Here is an 18,955-nt window from a genome sequence, read left to right on the forward strand (position 1 = left end):
TATATATATATATATATATATATATATATATATATATATATATATATATATATATATATTAGATACGTGATGTGGTATGCTTCATTTACATATTGTTTGGCACGCATACAGTCTAAGATTAAAACATTGGGCCTGGTAGTGCCACGATAAAACTTAAAAAAATGTTGGAAACCTTCGTCTGTCCAATCTAAACGAAACGAAAGGTTGAGGAAATAAATTTCAGCGAGTTTATCTCCCCCGACTTTATTCGATCCGCTACCGCATCAGAAATTTTGAATTAGTAAATTGAATTATTGCGTCGACAGTCTTATAAGACGTAGGTATCGATAAATATAAAAAGGAAGTTCCCCATTCTCCAGCTTAACCGGCCGGAGTGGAGTGAGGAATTCGGGACGTGGAATTCGAGATAGTTCGGAGGAATTACATCCCACTTGGTCATCCAGCGAGTATCCCATTACATTTGTGATCAGCGCAGACGGATTTATCATTTGATTTGCGTCTTAATTTTACTCTCAATCTTAGAGCGTTGGTTGATCCTCTCAAGTTGAACACTGGCTGGAGGTTTAAGCGCTGTGGACCGATCTGATTACGTCAAGACAGCGAACTATTTTCATTCTTTCCTAAATATAAAATAATAAAATAGAGTGTTAGTTATTTTTTAGTCTTGCCAGAGAGATGTGGTATTACACTACAATTGAAATTAATTTCTGATCTTCACAATGTAATATAAATTCAGAGATTAAACTTGAATTCAGCTCCTCTCGTAGTATACCTCGTATCTTTGAAAGAAATCGGTACCGTATCTACTTAATAGATAACGTATTGAAACTTGCAGAATATCTGTAACAAGTGACCCTGAGGTCACCTTGAACCAGTCGTGTGTCGAGCATATCGTGGTGTGGAACCTATAATGCTGCAGAGGTGGAAGGACTGTGACCCGCGGACCTGATGCGGCCCGCCGATAATTTCACCTTGACCCCCCGAAGGCTTCGCAATGATGAGTTAAATTATTTTTCAATGAGCCTTATAAATGCAAACTTCCATAGAGAGACCCCCGGTGGCCAGTTCCTGGTAGTTAGTAATTTTACAAGTCCGCGTATTTTTTTCATTTGTTCCAACATTAGTGCCAACAACCTGTTTACTGTTTGTTGTACTCTCTGAACATCAAAAACCAAAAACAAACTTCTCGGAAATTCTCCTTTGGGGGACTACATTGTTGTGGAGTGATTGCGTATCCCATCGGACCCTTAAATGGGATATCCTTATAGTCCGGTTAAGGTCGATTTGCTTCCATCATTAGGATTGTTTTTACCGCGGATGGCGGTGCATTCGTCACAGCTGTCGAGCGAGTGACGGCAACGCTTTGTTGCGTCACGCCAGACCGGAATAAAATTTTCTATCTGTGAAATCACTTAGTCCAACCTTAATCTCTTCGGAATCAGGGGAGGAAAAAACTTAAAATTAGACCTTTGCTGGACGAATTAACTCCGTTACGCACCAACCGAATGCATGGAAATAAACTGGACTAGCCGTCGCGCTGTGGAATCGTTTTTATCTCGTAATATTTCCGCGATCGGTTTGATACCTTAAACTTCACCATACCTCTGCTGCGAACCTTGACGAGCGGCCTTGGGCGTTGGAGGAGAACAAATGGGTAACGCCCCCACGATGCATTATTTACTGCTGTTGGAGGAGAGAATTCTTTCTTATTTTCGCGATCCCCCCTCCCGGTGAATGATTCTCCCCCCCCCCTGATGCGAAGATTAAAAACAAAGAGGAAAAGTTGATTCGCAGGACATCACTGTCCGTGACAAATGCACGCTCGCGAACCCTAAGAGACGTGAGAGAAACTACGGGAAAATGATTAAATCACACTTTCGCACACGTTCTCCTTTTCCAGCACGTGATACCACCTTTTGTTCTACATGGTACTCTGCGTGACACCATTGGGGTCTGTGGCAGGAGATGATTACACACCAGGCATGCAGCATCAAATCATGATGGCTGTAGGTACATTCTCTGCGGTATGCGAGACGCACTTCTCTGAGCGAAAGAGAGAAGCTATTAGCAGCAAGAAAGGACGATAAGCTAAGATGAAATAATGTAGAATGTGACGCGCCTATGGGTTTTCTAAGCAGTTTGCGAGAAACTTGGAAATGAAATGGCTAAGGGAAGAAGACAATCAATACTTATCGCTGAGGAATGTATGAAAAGGATTTATTTTCTTGTTTTTTTAAATGGTTCCCTACTAAGTCATTTCAGACACGCATATTCAACCGCCCCATGCTCGTTTCCACCCGTCGTATAACTTCGAAGCAGCGATCGTCGAAAGGGTTTTCATTTGCATACGTTAATGCAATGATGGTGCTTTCCAATCCTCGGAAGAAATGATTGACCCAAATCTCTCTTTCTCTCTTGTGTGAACCCGCCAATATTCGATTGGATGGTATCGTAATATTTACATCCTCTGAGCGTGAGATCCCGCGCGGTTCGGTACTTGCTTCGGCACGAACGATTACTTAGCATGTTAATGCGAGGGGGGGATAAGATTTTCGCGTCCTCCCTTAGTCAGTCAGGTGTTCCGATAGGGGAGAAAAAAAATACGTGACTACAGTTCGGCTTCTTTGTCCCGCCCTTGGCTAATTACCATATGGGTCCATCCCAAAGTTCGGCACTGGTAAATTGTGTGGAAATCCAATTAAACTTTTAAATAAATGCTAATGTACTCTAACTTGAAGACAAAAAAATATGGAAGGCAAAAACCGTTTCTAGCAGAAATAATATATTACAAAAGTGTTGAAGTCTATCTCACGTACGAGAAACGATCAAGTTTCGCTTTCCACCCAAATTTATATATGTATTTTATCCATAGTTTCACGACAGTGGGGCGTCCTCTGAAATCTTGAATGAGGGCTTTCATTCCTTCAGGTATATTTGAAGAGTGCATAGAATTTTCTTCGGAACGCTTTAGTCTTTGTGTCGGCTTACTTTCCAGTCATCAAGATTGAACGCATTCTAAACTCCAGTTTGCATTAGTATTTCGTCGTTTCCGATCAAAAATATTTTCTCTCAAAAACATCGCCAATATTTGCATATTTCCTCTTTTAAAAGTGTAATTTTTTTACATTTTACCAACTTCAGCCATGCTTCTCTTGCTCTCGATCCAATGACCTCAATGTATCTTCTCAAATGGATTCTAAAAAGTGGCCTCGGTTATTTTTTTTATTCAAGAGTAGATGTGTCTTGGTCATGCCAAAGGAATGCGCGTGTTGTATTTCGTGAAGTTTTGCCACCGTCGACGGCAGAAAATGGGAAAACTTTCACTCGAAATGAACGCCAATCATTCACCTCTACGTACGGATTTCCACTTGAGATTGTAATTTTTTGCTCCCTAACTTCCAACGCGGTTCTTTTGTTCTCTCGCTCCGATGACTTCAATCGATCCCCTGTAGTGATGTTATTCACTCAGTTGGAAGGAAACATCCAAACGATCATAAACCGACCGAAAGGTCGGTTTATGATCGAACAGAGGTTGACTGAGGGCTGTGGGAAACCTCCTTCGATAAAATGATAACATACTAAATAAAATCGCCCAGAAGTGTGATGAAGAAGTATACCGACTTGATGAGAATTCAGGACATAAAAAATACCCCCCCGCCCTTGCATTAGCGGCGCATTGCCGTCGGTATTCCTAGATAAACTATTTCATTTTTTACGGTAAGTCGCGCTTTGCCATCGCTGGTTGATGTTTATTTTTTTAGATTTGAGTGCAGAAAGGGTTGATGCAGTGGTTAGTGCATTTGCTTCCCACTCCAAGGGCCCTGGATCGAGTCCCAATGGTGGTAGAATATCTTCGGTATCCCAATCCATACCATGGTGTCCTACGTGGAGTGGAGTACGCCTTTCGTCGGTTGTGACGTTAAATTGCATGACTCCTTGGCGCCATTCCTTAAAGAGAGAATGCTGATCCCTACGCAATGTTTCTCTCTCCACACTTTCTTCCTCTATTCCCTGATAATGCCGCCTCTCCCAAATAACCCACCTATCAATCCCTAAAGGCACTAATGACCTCAGTTGTCTGTCGTCTCCCTCTAATGAGCTGTTAGTATTACTACCAATTAGTCAGTGGGGGCACTGAATCTGAACGGATGTAAAATATTTTGTCGCGGTAACTGCTGCGACAGATTTGTTGAGGTATTTGAACTAGAATGAGAAAAGCGATTCGAAATTATCTTCAGGGACATTATTAGCTGATTACCGTTCCATTTCCTCTGAAAGGAATTTTTCCTTCTAGAGGACACGAGTTGAGTATCGTCGAGCCTGGTGTTGTGGGATTAGACCTTACTGAATGGGGAAAAAAATGCATTTTTCCGCGAAGTTAAATGATTTTATTTGACCTGGATTTTGATAAATCACGTCTCCAGCTAGAGTGAAACCAAGGTATCTATATAGTATTGGCCTGAAGGAGGAAATAAGGGTGGAGCAATTTTGTTCATCCTTCTAAAAACAACCAATTGTCCTTCGTCCGTGGGATTCTATGGCAATCCCTTATGTCTTATTCTTCTAATCAATCTCTTTTATTTGACGAAGGGAAGATGGGAGAGAAAGTCAACTGAAAATCTAAGGATGCGATGAATATGGCTGTGTGATATGACGATATATCGGCACCATGTCTATATATTGTTCAGATCGATATACATTATGTTAGGAAGCCGATGAATCAATCGCCCATGGTTGTCGTGTATATGAAGATATGTATGATAATTTCGATATGGACGAATAGTTGACATGTACGATTTGACCTCTATTTCCCGATATAAATATTTGATACGAATGATATTTTTCGATATACCAGATAAAGTCTATATTACTCGTTACCGAAACGAAAGCATAAATTATTATCAGTACCCCCAACTGAAATATTGACATGTATAATTATTTGTACTTGAAAAGTAATTTTAGGAAGCTTTGTGGGAAGAGCTGTAGTGATATCTTTACAAAACATGGGTCATAGTCACATATAAAAATATAAAAAGGCTACAGTAAGGAGCATATTTTATTATTTATTGATACATTCGTTTGATAAAATTTCTGCATTAAGCAAATTATTGTTGTATTGATGTTTATTTGTCATCTCAAGATATATTATCTTGGCGTTCGATAATGTAAAAGTAACATATGCGCAGCCCTAGACTAGATAGTTCGGTAGTGCAAAAGTAGTTGCGTGGAGTAGCGCAGTTGTGCTCACGGCGAGAAGCAATAGATGTCGGGGGGACTCCCGCGACTCCCATTCCCGCTCTTTTCGCATTCGAGGCCTTCCCTCCTCCCTCGCTCGCTCAAGGTTAAGGTCGCGCGTGGGCATATAAGGAATATCAATAAAGGAGAAGTCGTTTCATGACGCTCGCCGTGGCGACCGCCGCGGTCGGCCAGGAGCCGGTTATCCCATTCGAAACTACACCACCTGACGTTCTCCCTCGGATATAATGCATCATTAATGATCGCTAATTTGATCGATTGCCCGCCTGGTGTTACTCGTGCGTCGTGAAATCCGCGAAGCCTCTCGCTAGCATTTAGGATGTCTATCCCAGGCATTCGAAGGCTGGGAAGCTGGAAGGGCATGTATGAAAAAAAACGTGTTGATATGACGGAGGTGAATCTGTTTGGTATTTCGTTTGACAGATGGTCTACATGTGGGGCTCCGCGCCCGGGAATAGGGTGGAGGAGGATGTTTCCGGAGGTGAAGGAATAATCTAAAAGGATTATTATTAATTTTTATAAAGGTATTTTGTTTTAATCTTGCGCTTCTTATATTAACGCTGTTTCTCACACCTTTTCACGAGATGGAAAAATTGCCCGTGGATAGAGTGGTACGGAAAACATTGGTGAAAGGGAGTGAAGTTTCCTTATATGACTTTAAATGAAGCTGTTTTAAAATTTCCTACCTCGAAAGGGTGTTTGGAGAAACTAGTTTTTAAGCATGAGAGCCTCCGGAGTTTTGGACTGGAGATTCCGTCTAGAGACTACCTATTGATCATTGTGAAGGCTTCCGCGGAGTGGAGCGAATGAAGATTTGAATACTACTGAATGCAGCGCGAGCAATCCTGGTGGACCCTGGGTTAAGTCCCTTTCGCACGATGAAATGAAAATATTTCTAGAAAAATTGTACAAGGTTCCAAGTGATCGAACTCCGATATTTGTATCACAAATTGGACCAGATTATCACATAGGGTCAAAGAATCTTTAATGAGAATACTTACTACTTGGCCCGAGGCTTGTTGAGCGAGAATTCATTAATTAAAGGTAGTTGCGGGATTTTACACTGACGGCAAGAATCGATGAAGGATTTGTTTATTTGTTTGTGTTTTGGAAGCGTCTTAACGTTAACAAAGAGCGTAACGATTTGAAAGGAACCATCAACCATTGTCGCTCCAACAGTTGCATAACTGTGTGCGTTTTCTGAAATGGTCAAAATATTCACAATCATTATATTTTATTACTTTAGTTTTTATTGGAGTTCCTTATTTTAATTACACCAAAAACTCAAATGCAAGAATACATTGCTCTTAATTACTCATTTTCGCTCGTTATTTTTGAATGCTTACTTAATTTTTTTGCTGTACAAGAAAATTTAGAGCAGGTTTCTGACCGAGAGAAATTTGACGGGAAATGTACCGTCCAATTCGATTGAAGTTGAACCTGGACGAGGCCAAGACGTCAGTTATACCCAAGTTTCTTGTACAAGATTTCATGAGCGAAACTTTGTGGACAAATTTGACAGCGTGAAAGTGATTCTATCCCGTGTTACTTCGAAACAACTTTCCGAACGTATTTATGTGAACTAGATCATGCTCACCGAATGGTTCCTCGATGGATCAAAGTAACGGAGAATATAATAATTCACGCGTGTTTGCTCGAATCCCTAAGGCTTCTTAAACAAATATCCCTAGCGAATCGCAGCTGTAGAACGACTTCGCGCTTGCGGGGGTGTACGCTCATAATGTGTGAGAATTCATTCGATTTGGCCGGAATCAGAATTCTGCTTTTCTGGAGGCGATTTCCATCAAATTTCCTGTACTCTGTCCAGGATAAGCGGAAAATGATGGCCTGTAATTTCCTACGCCGATTGGTAGAAAGAAAGCCAACGGCCATTAGGAAGACGTTCTACACATGTGACATCTGTAGCATTTTTAACCATTTGCGGATGCTCTATGTGTTTTCGCGGATAATACGAGAAAGCACGTTGGAGCCCGAACCCGGAGACATCTAATTTTTTATCCCGGTCAAGTGTTACTCTAGTGGTACCCCATTGCAATTTTTACGAAGCGTCCGATAGTGGTCGATATCCCCCTGCACAGGCGAAAGTGCACTCGTCCTTTGCGATAACTTTGCTCCGAAGAGGTCGTCTTTAGAACTAGCTGTGTTCGCGAAAATGATGGCGGTGGGGGGAAAGATACGAAAACCCGTGGCTGATAGATCTTTGACTGTGGAAGAGGAGTGATAGGTCGGGGTGCGCAGTGTCGGCTTTGTAAGCTCTGGCGGAAAGATTTCAATTGCCCTTGATTTGGTCTCTAGACCGCGTAATTGGTTCGCGACCATTGCAGATATTTTAGCGTCGCATTATCTGCCACGAGAGACGGGACGGCATGTCTCTCTCTTTTCTTTGCCTTTAAGAATCAAGTTTAAGAATTCAGTCCGTGATCTTACCCCGGACTCGAGACCTCTGGAAGTCTCTAGTTGAGCGGAATGTGCGGCAATAGGTCGTAGAGTCATGTTATTTATTGGGGTAAGGTTGCAAGGATGCGAGTAGTGGACAGATAATGCTTTGATTAAAAAAAATAATTATGAGACGGTGTAGAAATAATTAAGGATTGTTGAAAGAGACTGAGAGGACGGTTTGTCGCCAAGGAGTGAGCTGTTTTGGAGATGGAGTTGTGATAGAGATGTACGAAAGTCATTTAAAATGTTTTAAGCATGTTTGGTTATACTGTGGAAGGTATCTCAAATGACATGCTTTGATGATTTGAAAAAAGAGTAGCCATTGAGAAATCTTACGGACATTTTTGGTAGGATTCCGAGGGGAGTTAATGTGATACCATATTTTTTATTGCTAGTCGGTCACCTGGTGTAAAGGAACGACTAAGAAATAAAAAAATGGAATGGTACGTATTTTTTATCTCCGAACTCGAAGGAGATTTCAATTTTGGGTTAAAAAATTATTTGTCACCAATATTATAAATTTAGTAATTACGGAGATATTTCAGTTTAAAAAACTTGCTATTTGGCACTGCAGTTCATATGTCCCAGTCGAGGAAGGATCATAAACATTGGGTAGTAACACAGCTATCTGCATATGACACAGTTGAATGCGGGAGAACTCTTGCCGAGTTCGCCTTTGCGGAAAGGGAAAGATTTCATTCCTGCTGACTAAACAAACCTTCTTCTCCTTTCTTGCTGTACTCTTGGAGTTTTGTTGAAGCTACACAATTGTAGATGAAATCAAGTCCGTGGCAATTAGTGTCACTCGCAGGCCTAGCAAAAATGGAGGAATATTCTTGAACAAACAATTTAAATTAAAATCGCAACAACTAAATTGAATGAGGGAAAACAACTGCTTTGCAATCACTGTAAGTTTCTCGCCGTTTTGTGGGTGAAATTGTCATAATTAAGTGTCCGAGCTTTCTTTTTAATGCGTCGAGAAAAATTGGATATTCCATCTTGAATTTTTTTAACATTCCACTTTGCAATGAGCAACTAAAAGGATTTCGCAGATTTGTGATCTTCTAACTTTTTTCACTATTGCAAAACGAGCTTCTCTGAACGACCTGACAGGAACATTCCACTCCAGTAGTCATGGTTTCAAAAAAATAATGCGATAGGGCCTTCACACTACATTGCCAGATTTCCTTCCCTGGCGCGAATAGAATTGCTCTCTCGCTCGCTATCTCGCTCCCGGCGCTTGCAAGGAAGAGAGATAAAAAAACATGACCTAACTTAAGCCACAGTACAGTCGCAGCAGCGACCAACGCGTCCCCGAATCGCTCTTCCAGCAGTTTTCATTTAATCTGCATTTTTTCCCTTGTAGTTTCTGACACGCTGTGATGAAACCTGGAAATAATTTACCCTCCGTTTTCCGAAGTATGGACGGGGTTGCTTTTGCGTATCTCCAACATGCACTTGATTCCCCGCTATCTATTCGACCCCTTTAAAGCTGACTCCGAACTAATTTCCATCGTTTTAGATTCCTTCCTCCGCACAATCTTAGAACTTCTTTTTTTCCGAAGCACATGATCTCAGCGGAAAAGATTATAAGTTCATAGCAACCTAAGCATTCGTTCATTTGGTTGCGCACTATTCGAATGTGCCAATTTCCATCAAACGCATCTAATCGAATGCCACATTTTCATGGAACGCACATATTTATACTATAAAAGAGTTGAAAGTGCTATTTTTTTAACTCTTCATTAAATTAAAAGACGGAACCCTTGGTTTTTTTTCTCGTTAATATGATATAATATTTAATAGGATGCACCTATGATGTAATTACATTTAAAATTAATTTCTTGTTCGAAGTACAGCATATAGTATTTCTCGCAAAAAGAATGACCCCTTTAAGTTGAAGCTTGAATGGAATGAGCGGGAGAGTTATTCCATATCAATCGGACACCTAGATTTTTACATTGAGACAAGTCTGAGGGGGTGATTGTCTTTGGGTGGTTAAATTTAAGGTTTGAGGAAAGTAGGAAACGAAATACACAAGAAATATAATGGACTTATGGGATTGTTCACAAATTTCGTCGAGATTCAAATATTCACCCCAACGTATTTCTCGGCGTAATCTGAAGTACATTCCCCGAAACATGTTTTTACGCCCACTTAGGCTGGCTTGACCCTTCTTCTTGCTTAAAAATTTTACGGACTTTTTTTTTTCTTTTGGGTGTCCTAGTATTAACTTGCTATTTTAAAGTTAAGAAGCCGAGGATGTTTTTCATAGTTTATGGAAAACGTTTTTTATTTATTACAATTTTTTCCCGAAAGTTGTTAGAAATGTCAACAAAAAATAACTTGAGAACAAATCACTCGATTTATTTCAAAGATTTAGGTCTGAAATCAGCAAATTAATATACCTTTTTGCATGTACAACGTATCGAAAAATCGTTGCTCCGAAATTGAATGATGTTTACACTTTGAAATTTTTGCATTACGATGTGGTGATGAATACTAATCATTTGTATTCCATAATTAAGATATGACGTGAATATCCAGCTTTTAAAGCAATATTAAAGCAATTCGTGTTCATTTTTGAACCGTGCTCTCTGAAACCTATTTTGGATTAGTTCCGAGGCGCCAATTTTTGTAACTATGCGATTTGAGCTTTTTTCCTCATTAATTAATAAATGTAAATTAAAAAAAAAATAGGCGGGTAGGTGTTGAATGTGAGCACTATTACAAATGTCGGATGATTGTGCACATGCTATCAGTTTCTCGCGAGGACGACATGTATTTCTTCACGATAATTAAACCATAATTCTGTTGGTGGTAGTCCTTCACTACCATGAGAGAATGCATAAAGTTTTGAATTCTCTTCGTCCATTTATATGAAAATCAGCTCAGGAGGACCCTAAATTATAAACGTCATTTAATGGAGTGCACTTAAGACTAAAAATTCTGAAAATTGTAATTAACTGTCTTAAACTTCGATGCAACGTCGTTTAAGTTGAGATATGCGCAATTGCGGGAGTTTCTCGACAGGAAACCTTATCGACCGGATTTTAGTTTAAAGGAAATCATTAATTAGCTGTTCGCGCGCAGGAAACTTAAGTTGGCGTGTCTAATTGTAATTCGAAAGATATTCATTTCTTGAAATACATCAAATAAGACGGTGAAATAAGCTCATATCTGCGAGTTTGGAACGAAAAATTTCCGTAAATTAAACTCGGATGTGCTTGAAAATGTCACTATTACGCCTTTAAAGGCAACGCGATGTGCATTTATAAATGCTGATAAGAATAACTCTCAGATACGAATGGCAAAAGCAGACGCGCATGGTCGAACTCGAAGTAATTATGGCATCCGAAGGAAGTTTCATGTAGAAGACTGTCTCAAACAAACTTTCATGGGTTTTTGCGACTCGTTTGTTTTAACATATAATGGAAGAGGAACCGCTGTAAAACCTGGTTAGACGAACGTACCTCCTCATTAAGTGATGGGTTTCCCAGTTGAGGCGAATAGTCGGAATTTATGTTTCGTTGAGGTCAGAGGTGATCAAGGTGCAGACCCAGGCCAGATTTTGTTCTTGTTTTCTTTGTCTCGTCGCGAAGTGTTTTCCAAAGTGTTCGGATTTATCTCTAAATACAAAACCTAATGAATGACAAATTATTTTCCTCATCTTATAAAGATAATGTGATCATCATAATTTGTACACAAAGAGAACGGAGACAAACAATTCCAACAGGATGTTATCGTGCTACAATGGGAAACATGGATATACTGCGCGGTAACTAAATTTTAAGTTTTTGTGAATGTTTCTGATAGAAAGTGTTGATGAAAACATTTCCATTCGAATTTGATTTTTAGAAAATTATGCTCGAATTAAAATCCCAAATAGAAATATTTCCATAACTAAGCTTTGCTGGTTAGTGTATTTGATCTTTGTTAGTTTAGCAACCGTAGTTATTGATAAAATAAGAAACTTTCGATTGTTGTAATGTGATCGGAAAGTATGGAGGGAATAAAGCAACTGAGAAAAGGTCATGCAAAATATCCATTGTGCCAACCTCTCGGCACAAAGCCGTGTCGTCTTCGTCGGTGACTTTTCATGGAGAATTTTCTGCTTGCGCAATGTTTCATTTTTACTGGTGCATCTTCAACGACACAAAGACGTGAATTTACAGTCTCTACCGTCATCATCGCTGGCCATCAATGCTAAAATTAGTTTGTACCAGCCCTCCATTCAATTCTTCTGTCAGCTAACCTCGTCATACCTATACGTAATACTTCTCCTTGATGCCTATAATAAATTGTACCTTGTGTGTCATTCGGAGTATTCCTCAGTAGTTCTGCTCGTTAGCTTTTCCCCCAAGACGACTTTTTTTAAATCTCCTTCAGTTTTGATGGATGGTCGTTTACCTGTTTTAGCCTCTGAGGGAGTTTTCGTTTGGATAAATCACGATTTACCCTTTAATCATATCCAAAACGGTTCAAATAAAACTGTTTTGTCTTCCTATGTATTTTGGTTCCGTCCCGTTGGGCGACAAAAGTGCTGGCGCAAAAATTACGACAGTATCACTCGTGTTGAGGAAAAATGTCAGTTCACGTGAGGCAAAACGTATCCCATCGACACGCGTTCATCTTTTTTTTTTTTCAAACGAGGTGACGTCATGACGACCGTTGGCGTATTAAAACGACTAGTCGAAAGGAAGCACGTTTCGATCAGCGTGCCTGCGCGGGAGGCGGTTGCCGGAGAAGGATCAGTGGATGGTCGTGGAATGTGACTCGCTCGTGTGTACATATGGTGCGGACGGGGCATGTTCGCACTAAGTACATGCATCTGACTAGTTTGGAACCTGGCCTTAACCTGACTTGACTTTTGCACGCGTCGTCTTCGGATTACGCGCACGCGTGCCCCGTTCATCACGCCCCAAGCTCGAAGCCTCGTGAACTCTTTAGCCTGAAGCTTATTATCCAATATCATTATCTCTCCATTCGCGTATCGTCGCACTATCAATTTAAGTACGTATCGCGCCCCCTGTTCTAAACATTGCTGCGCACCACACTCATTTGAATGGAAAAAACGGCGGATCAGCTAATTTGTTTGGAATGATTACATAGATTTCATTCGTATCGTGTGCAACGGCTTCCGAAGGCCAAGGGCACACTAACGATACGTAATAAAGGAGGAGGCCACCGAGGAAACCAGAAAGCATTTGTGTGCATTTATTTTTTCTTCGGCGATTTTTCAAAAATAAATTCCAATTCAAACTAGTTACAGATGTTTCGTGAGCCTTGTTGTTGGTTTTGTGTTGTTCGATAGTAGATAAGACTGGACAAGTTTGGAACATAGTTTTATGATGGTCGGAAAGTAGTCATTGTAAAAAAGCATTGTTATTTTTCTGACGTCTATCGAAATGTGTTTTTATTTTAGAGAATGAAAGCATATTCGTCAGTGTAACTGAAATGGCCGCCTATAATTTTCGTGGTTCTTAGTTATTTAAAAGGCAAAAAGTTGTCACTAATGAGTGCTGAGAGTGAGAGCTACCTTATGCTTATTATGTTTAGACGTCACAGTGCTCTGTTTAGTATTGGTATGCTCTATTCTTCTCTCGTGCCGGAAGAGATGGATTTGCGTAATTTCTACGGCGATAAATTTTCAATCATAATAAATTCATGTCCCTAAGGCCCGGTTTAATTATGTCTCGTTAAATCCCATCTTTAGTTAATGTGAAAGTTTACTTGACGTGGAATTTTCCAACAAATCCAGTTTTGTAAACAAACAAAATTGCTCATTGGTGAAGGTAAACATTGCAACCATAGTAACATCGACTGTCAGTTATGAAGTCGTCAAACGGTCAGTTTTGAACTTAAGTAGAGGTCATAAAACTGAGTTTTGGCCCGAACTGGAGTGAAGTTAATCTTCAGTTTAACGAATCATTACGAAGTCTGGCCTAAGAGTATGAAATGTTTTTACCCTTCCGAATCATACGTACGCTCTGAGTTCCTCTTGTTAATGTGATGCCTGAATTGTCAGCAGTAGAAACAGCCTGCGTCAAACATTATTTGAAATACCTATCCCCCAGTTTTTCAACTCAGGTTTACAAAACATGGAACACTACGTTGTCCGTGTAATTGATGTTCGCAGGAAAGATATGCATGCCCATATATATATATATATATATATATATATATATATATATATATATATATATATATATATATATATATATATATATATATATCGAGATAAGCACAGCCGAAACATTTTTATTTTAGTACAAACATAAATGATTTGGAAAACCATATCTGAATGGTTAGCAAAGAGATAAAAACTCATCTCTTAGCCATTTTCCTCCACTCAGAGTTTTTCATGCTCTAAAAAAATGCTTCACTGTGTCAGACAAATATATTTACACTCTAAATTAATATGATTTTTGCGAACAATGATTATGAACTATCAAATAGTAAAAAAGTCTCAATTCATCACGAGCCCATTGAAATGTAAATTAGTGCATATCAACTTCCGAGCACGAGCATTCGAAATTATTTCCCATCCATATCCAAATTTGGAATGCAAGTTGTAGAAATTCAACGCTAAACGTTCGACGAAACTTTAACATTCCCGAGAAGGGGTGGGGTTTATGCCAGTAACTTAATTGAAATTATACTCATTATACACTCTTCCTTTTCCAATTATATTTGCCCCAACTCTGCCTAACCACTCTTTCCTCACCCACGTGTTTCATGATTACACAGTATTACAGAGTTCACCCTGTTGCAAACTAAAATGAACCAACATTTGGGACGTCACGTGTCCCTTCGCAGCTCTTTCACCTCGGTAAATAGCTGTACGCAGCTGCATTCCATTATAAATGTAAGAAACTCGAAGAATATTAACAGTACATTAGCTTTTATCGTACCTTTATAATAGTCGAGAACGGTATGAGGCAATCGCTAATTATTCGATTGAGATATACAAACCTTCGCCTTGGGTAAGGTTTCACGTTGGACCCCAATCTTCCCTCGCGGTATTTTTGTAAACTGTACTGCATCCAGGTGCTAAACACGTTAATAAGGTATCACGCGTTGTGTAATTATACTTCAATACCTATTTCATTTGAGAAAGTGCCGAAATAGGGCTGCGAAGGCTTCAATTGCTATGCAATCAATAAACCGTGCGCCAAATTTGCCGATCAAAACAAACCGTAGCGCCGTAGAAATGAGCCTTCTTATTCCCTGCACTTCCTGTTTCTCATCTTCATTGCGGTGTTCCTGTCATTGGCTCTATAGTCACCATTTTAATGGTATGTTTGGTCAAGATAGTATGGATGATTTCGCATAACTAAGCTTCAAACTCCAGTGTCCCCTCAGACTGTGTCTGCAGGCTCGAATCGCAGTCCGGTGGCCTTATTTGGCCGTATTAACCCAACCCTTGACAAGTTGTCGGAGAATTTTACAGGTCATGTTACACCATACCAAGAAATGGTGCGATTAATATGGAGTAGATTATAACATTCTTTTGAAAAAAATGAAAATTTCATTATTATTCATGCCTGGTGATTTGACTGACAGTAACTATTTCCTTAGGTAATGCCACCCTAATCATCCCCATAGATACTTCCGGAAGCACTTAAAGTTTTGGTCTAAGCCACAAAAAGTGGTAAATGTTGCTCTATGAAGGGTCAAATAAATGCAATTGATTGCAGTTGAATTTTGTAAGAAAATTGCAATTATTTGGTCATCAATATGTACCAATTCGGTCAAATCACGTTTGGAGCTATTGGATTTCGCTCTAGCTTAGGTTCTACATACGGATTGGGCCCTTTCGATGTTTGGCGACGCAGTATCGACTCGAGGTGATTTAAAATGCCTGAAGGCGTACACTTAGCAAGGCACGGGGGTGGCGTGCTTGGCGTAGGAAGGGCGCATGGGTGGGTTTACCCTTGCTAACTGCTCCCGGTAGTGCGTGAGGAGGGACATGGTGCGTGCGTGGGGAGATGTGCGTTGCGTAGGAAAGGGAAAGTAAGAGGGGGGGCTAGACCAAAGAGCCGGGGATAACGCAATCACCCATCTAGGAAGTGGCATGGGCGGAGCAATGGAATTATTCATATGTTTGGGCCGAATTTTCAAATTCATTTGGTGTGCCCATAAAAGCCCCATGTGCCCTGAGTACGTACCTAAGGAAGGGGAAAACTTATATATTATTCGAATATTTTTTTCCCTCAACCCGAGTTTTCCTTGAAACATAAGTAACGTAGCCTTATCGCATGGGGGGTGGCTTCAAACTTCCATTCAACACTTAGCATATTTATTTTTTTCAATGCAGCTTGAAATAATGTTCATCCCCTCGGATGTAATTTTCTCACAACTCGCTGACAATTTTCTTCCATAATTTTCGGATGAGGTCATTAAAGACGAAATGAATGTTGTTTATTTTAAAAGGTATCGCGGATTCAGTGGGGCCACAACAACAAAGGTTTGGTGAGTGCCAGGGTTCAAAATATAAGCTCAATGCCTCCCTGCGTTCCGTAATTTATCTGGGGCATTATGTTTTTTGAAGCTTGATATTCCAGTGGGTAGAGCGTTCGACTGCTGACTGCCTGTTCTCGGATTCAAATCCGGGTGATTCCCAACGACGCCCTTAGCTTCTTGGTCACCAGACTTTCCTGGGAAACCAAGGGGGGCAGAGAGAAAGTAAACCAGTTCCCATATCCTTATTCATTTGTTAACTTCACTCGTCGAAAGGGTTATATCGAGATAATCTCAACTGTTAGACCAACCTTTGGGTGAATTACTGTTTTATAATGCATTATTCTCGCTTATTTAAGACAGCTGAAATATAATGAGGTTCTTGCATTCCTTAAGTAGGTTTGAAAAAAAATAAGGGCTAGTCAAGAATCTTCGTTGGCCGTTGCCGCTCCAATCGCCTTAGACAAACCCACTAAGGTGATTCCTCCTGCAAACCGACATTTCTTTCTCCTTTCGATCTTCCGCCGCGCCTTCTCTCCGACCTTCGCCGAATATGCAGTTGGCGGGAGAATGTTTACGCAGCCGGCTGGAGCGAAGTGCAAATCCTGGCGTCACTTTGCCATTTGCTGTTTGCGGAAGAAGGGGTGGAAATCGACCATGGCCCCGTATTCGATCCCCCTTCCTGTTCGGGTGTGTTACCATTTTCCCGTGGAATACAGTTGGACATTTTAGTTGATCCGAATAATCTGTTGTCTTGCTAATTAGCCAGCTCACTGGTCAGGAGTTCGAACCTCACCTGTGGCATGAACACTGCGTCCTCATCGAAAGGGTTTATATGCTTGGCATCCCAACTCAGCCATCATAGAACCAAATAGAAGCCCAATTACAGCCACCTTTGCCAAAAGTTTTGCACGCCTATCAAACTACGATGTAATATTATCGGTACAAAATATATGATTGGGATACTGGCTCCTAGTGCCGAGAGTCCGGCTCCATTTATGAGATGGATATTTTTTTTCAATTTCAGTCCATTTGTTATAGGCTACATATTTCATGTCCTGTTGCTTATCGTTCCTTAGTTTTGTGATAAATAATTGCTCTTTGGAAAAGCATTGAGCGGTGCATGGTCGGGGTACAGGCTGCATTCGAAAGGCAACTCGAGTGGTAAAGTAGAGATATCTTGGGCAGATATACTCATATATTATTATTTCAATATTTTGCTTCCAAAATCCAAATTACATTTTTAGGTCCTGCAAGTTGTTGATATCGCACTAAGGTATTCAATGAACATTCACTGAATAAAGCTGAGTATCCGTTTAGCCACCCATGGTTATAGGTGTGAGGCTCGTTGTTACTATGATATGGGGCGTGGTTTTGTACGGCGCGGAAACAAGGTCATTGAAGTAGAGTGATAGGCGTAGATTGGGGGCTTTGGAAATGTGGTTATGGAGAAGGTGAAGTGGACAGAAAGCAAAACAAACGGGGAAGTACTGGTTCGACGGGGAGGGAGAGAGGATTGTATGGAGAAATCAAAAGGGGGAAGGAAAGGTGGATGCAGAGCGTTTTGATTGGGAGTGGGATGTTGAAGACAGTGATAAAGAGGGGAGTTTAAGGCAAACGAGGACAGGGCAGGAATGAGATTAGGATGTTGGATGAGTGAAGGTGGAAATACGTAGTCGGAATTGAAAAGGAACTTACTTTGGTGTCCGATTTCAGGTTGTGTTTTTCGTTAGGAGAGGCAAGTAAATTTGTAGATTGTGTGCAATTGTATAGGCTATGTCCTCCATCAAGAACCTACCTTAAACGGTAGAATAATAATAGTTAGATGTCCTTAACCGAGTAAACCTAGTTATCATCCAACGAGAAACATAGTAATGATCCATAAGGTAGGTTTTTGATAATTATGGATAGAGTTCACCTCGAATTAACAAACAATCCTTCTTCTCCTTACAGACATGGAAGAAGAATGCTTCCCAGCAATCCCGATGAACACAGCATCCGGAGGATCCAGAACTTGCCTGGGCACCAGAAGCACGTCGGTCAGCGGATCGAAGAACATCGTCAGCGGCAACTCCCAGAGCAGCGACGACCACACGGCGTCCCTCGCCTTGGGCCATCAGTCCCCGTCGTCGGCCGGCTGCGGCAGCTCTCCGGCGGCGGCCGCCTCCGCATCAACCGCGTCCTCGCCTATGGACGGCCTCGTTGTGGTCAAGGACGAGCCCCTGAGCACCCCTAGCTCCCCAGCGTCCAGCGCCCCCTCTTCGCCGCCCCTGTCACCTGGGTCCCCCTTCGCACCCGCATCCCCGATCTCCTCGTCCCATCATTCCATCAAACAAGAATATAAGGTGAGCGAGAGCAAGGCTTCTGGGGTGGTCCGGTAGTGCCGTTAGGTGTGAGGAATCTTCATGGGTCTCCTCAGGATCACCACAGATCATGGGGACACTCTCGGGAAGGAGTCGAAAAATCGGTATTCATTGTGCGGCGTCACAATTTCACTATTTTCGAGGTTCAACAATCTCGACACTCGGAATTGTTGAAGTAAATTTGTGACGGCAAAGCCTCGAAAAATCCCGATGTTTACTACGCAGAGAAGAGTTCAATGTTACTGCGTCGTCAGAATTTCAATACCCTCTTGGTTTCGCGATTTTATGATCTTTGCGCAATTCGAGTCCTTCCTGAAAAAGTCCTCATGTAGATCAAGCATTCCATTTATTTGAAATCGTACCTTTGGCTTAAAAGTCAATGGCTCTTACTTTCGAACTTTAAAGATGGCAAC

At 40.9% G+C, this 18,955-nt stretch overlaps 1 protein-coding gene across 1 annotated transcript in view; it reads left to right on the plus strand.

The window, feature by feature from the left end:
- LOC139691556 (cyclic AMP response element-binding protein A-like) overlaps positions 1–18,955 on the plus strand; it is a 78,106-nt gene that overhangs the window by 50,948 nt on the left and 8,203 nt on the right. Inside the window, exon 3 of the mRNA XM_071589430.1 lies at positions 18,133–18,524. Within this exon, the coding sequence (XP_071445531.1) occupies positions 18,133–18,524 (392 nt within the window). The remainder of the gene's footprint in view (positions 1–18,132; positions 18,525–18,955) is intronic.

This window comes from Hetaerina americana, unplaced genomic scaffold, assembly GCF_022747635.1.
Source record: "Hetaerina americana unplaced genomic scaffold, ioHetAmer1.1.p SCAF_38, whole genome shotgun sequence".
Taxonomy (NCBI): Eukaryota; Metazoa; Arthropoda; class Insecta; order Odonata; family Calopterygidae; genus Hetaerina; species Hetaerina americana.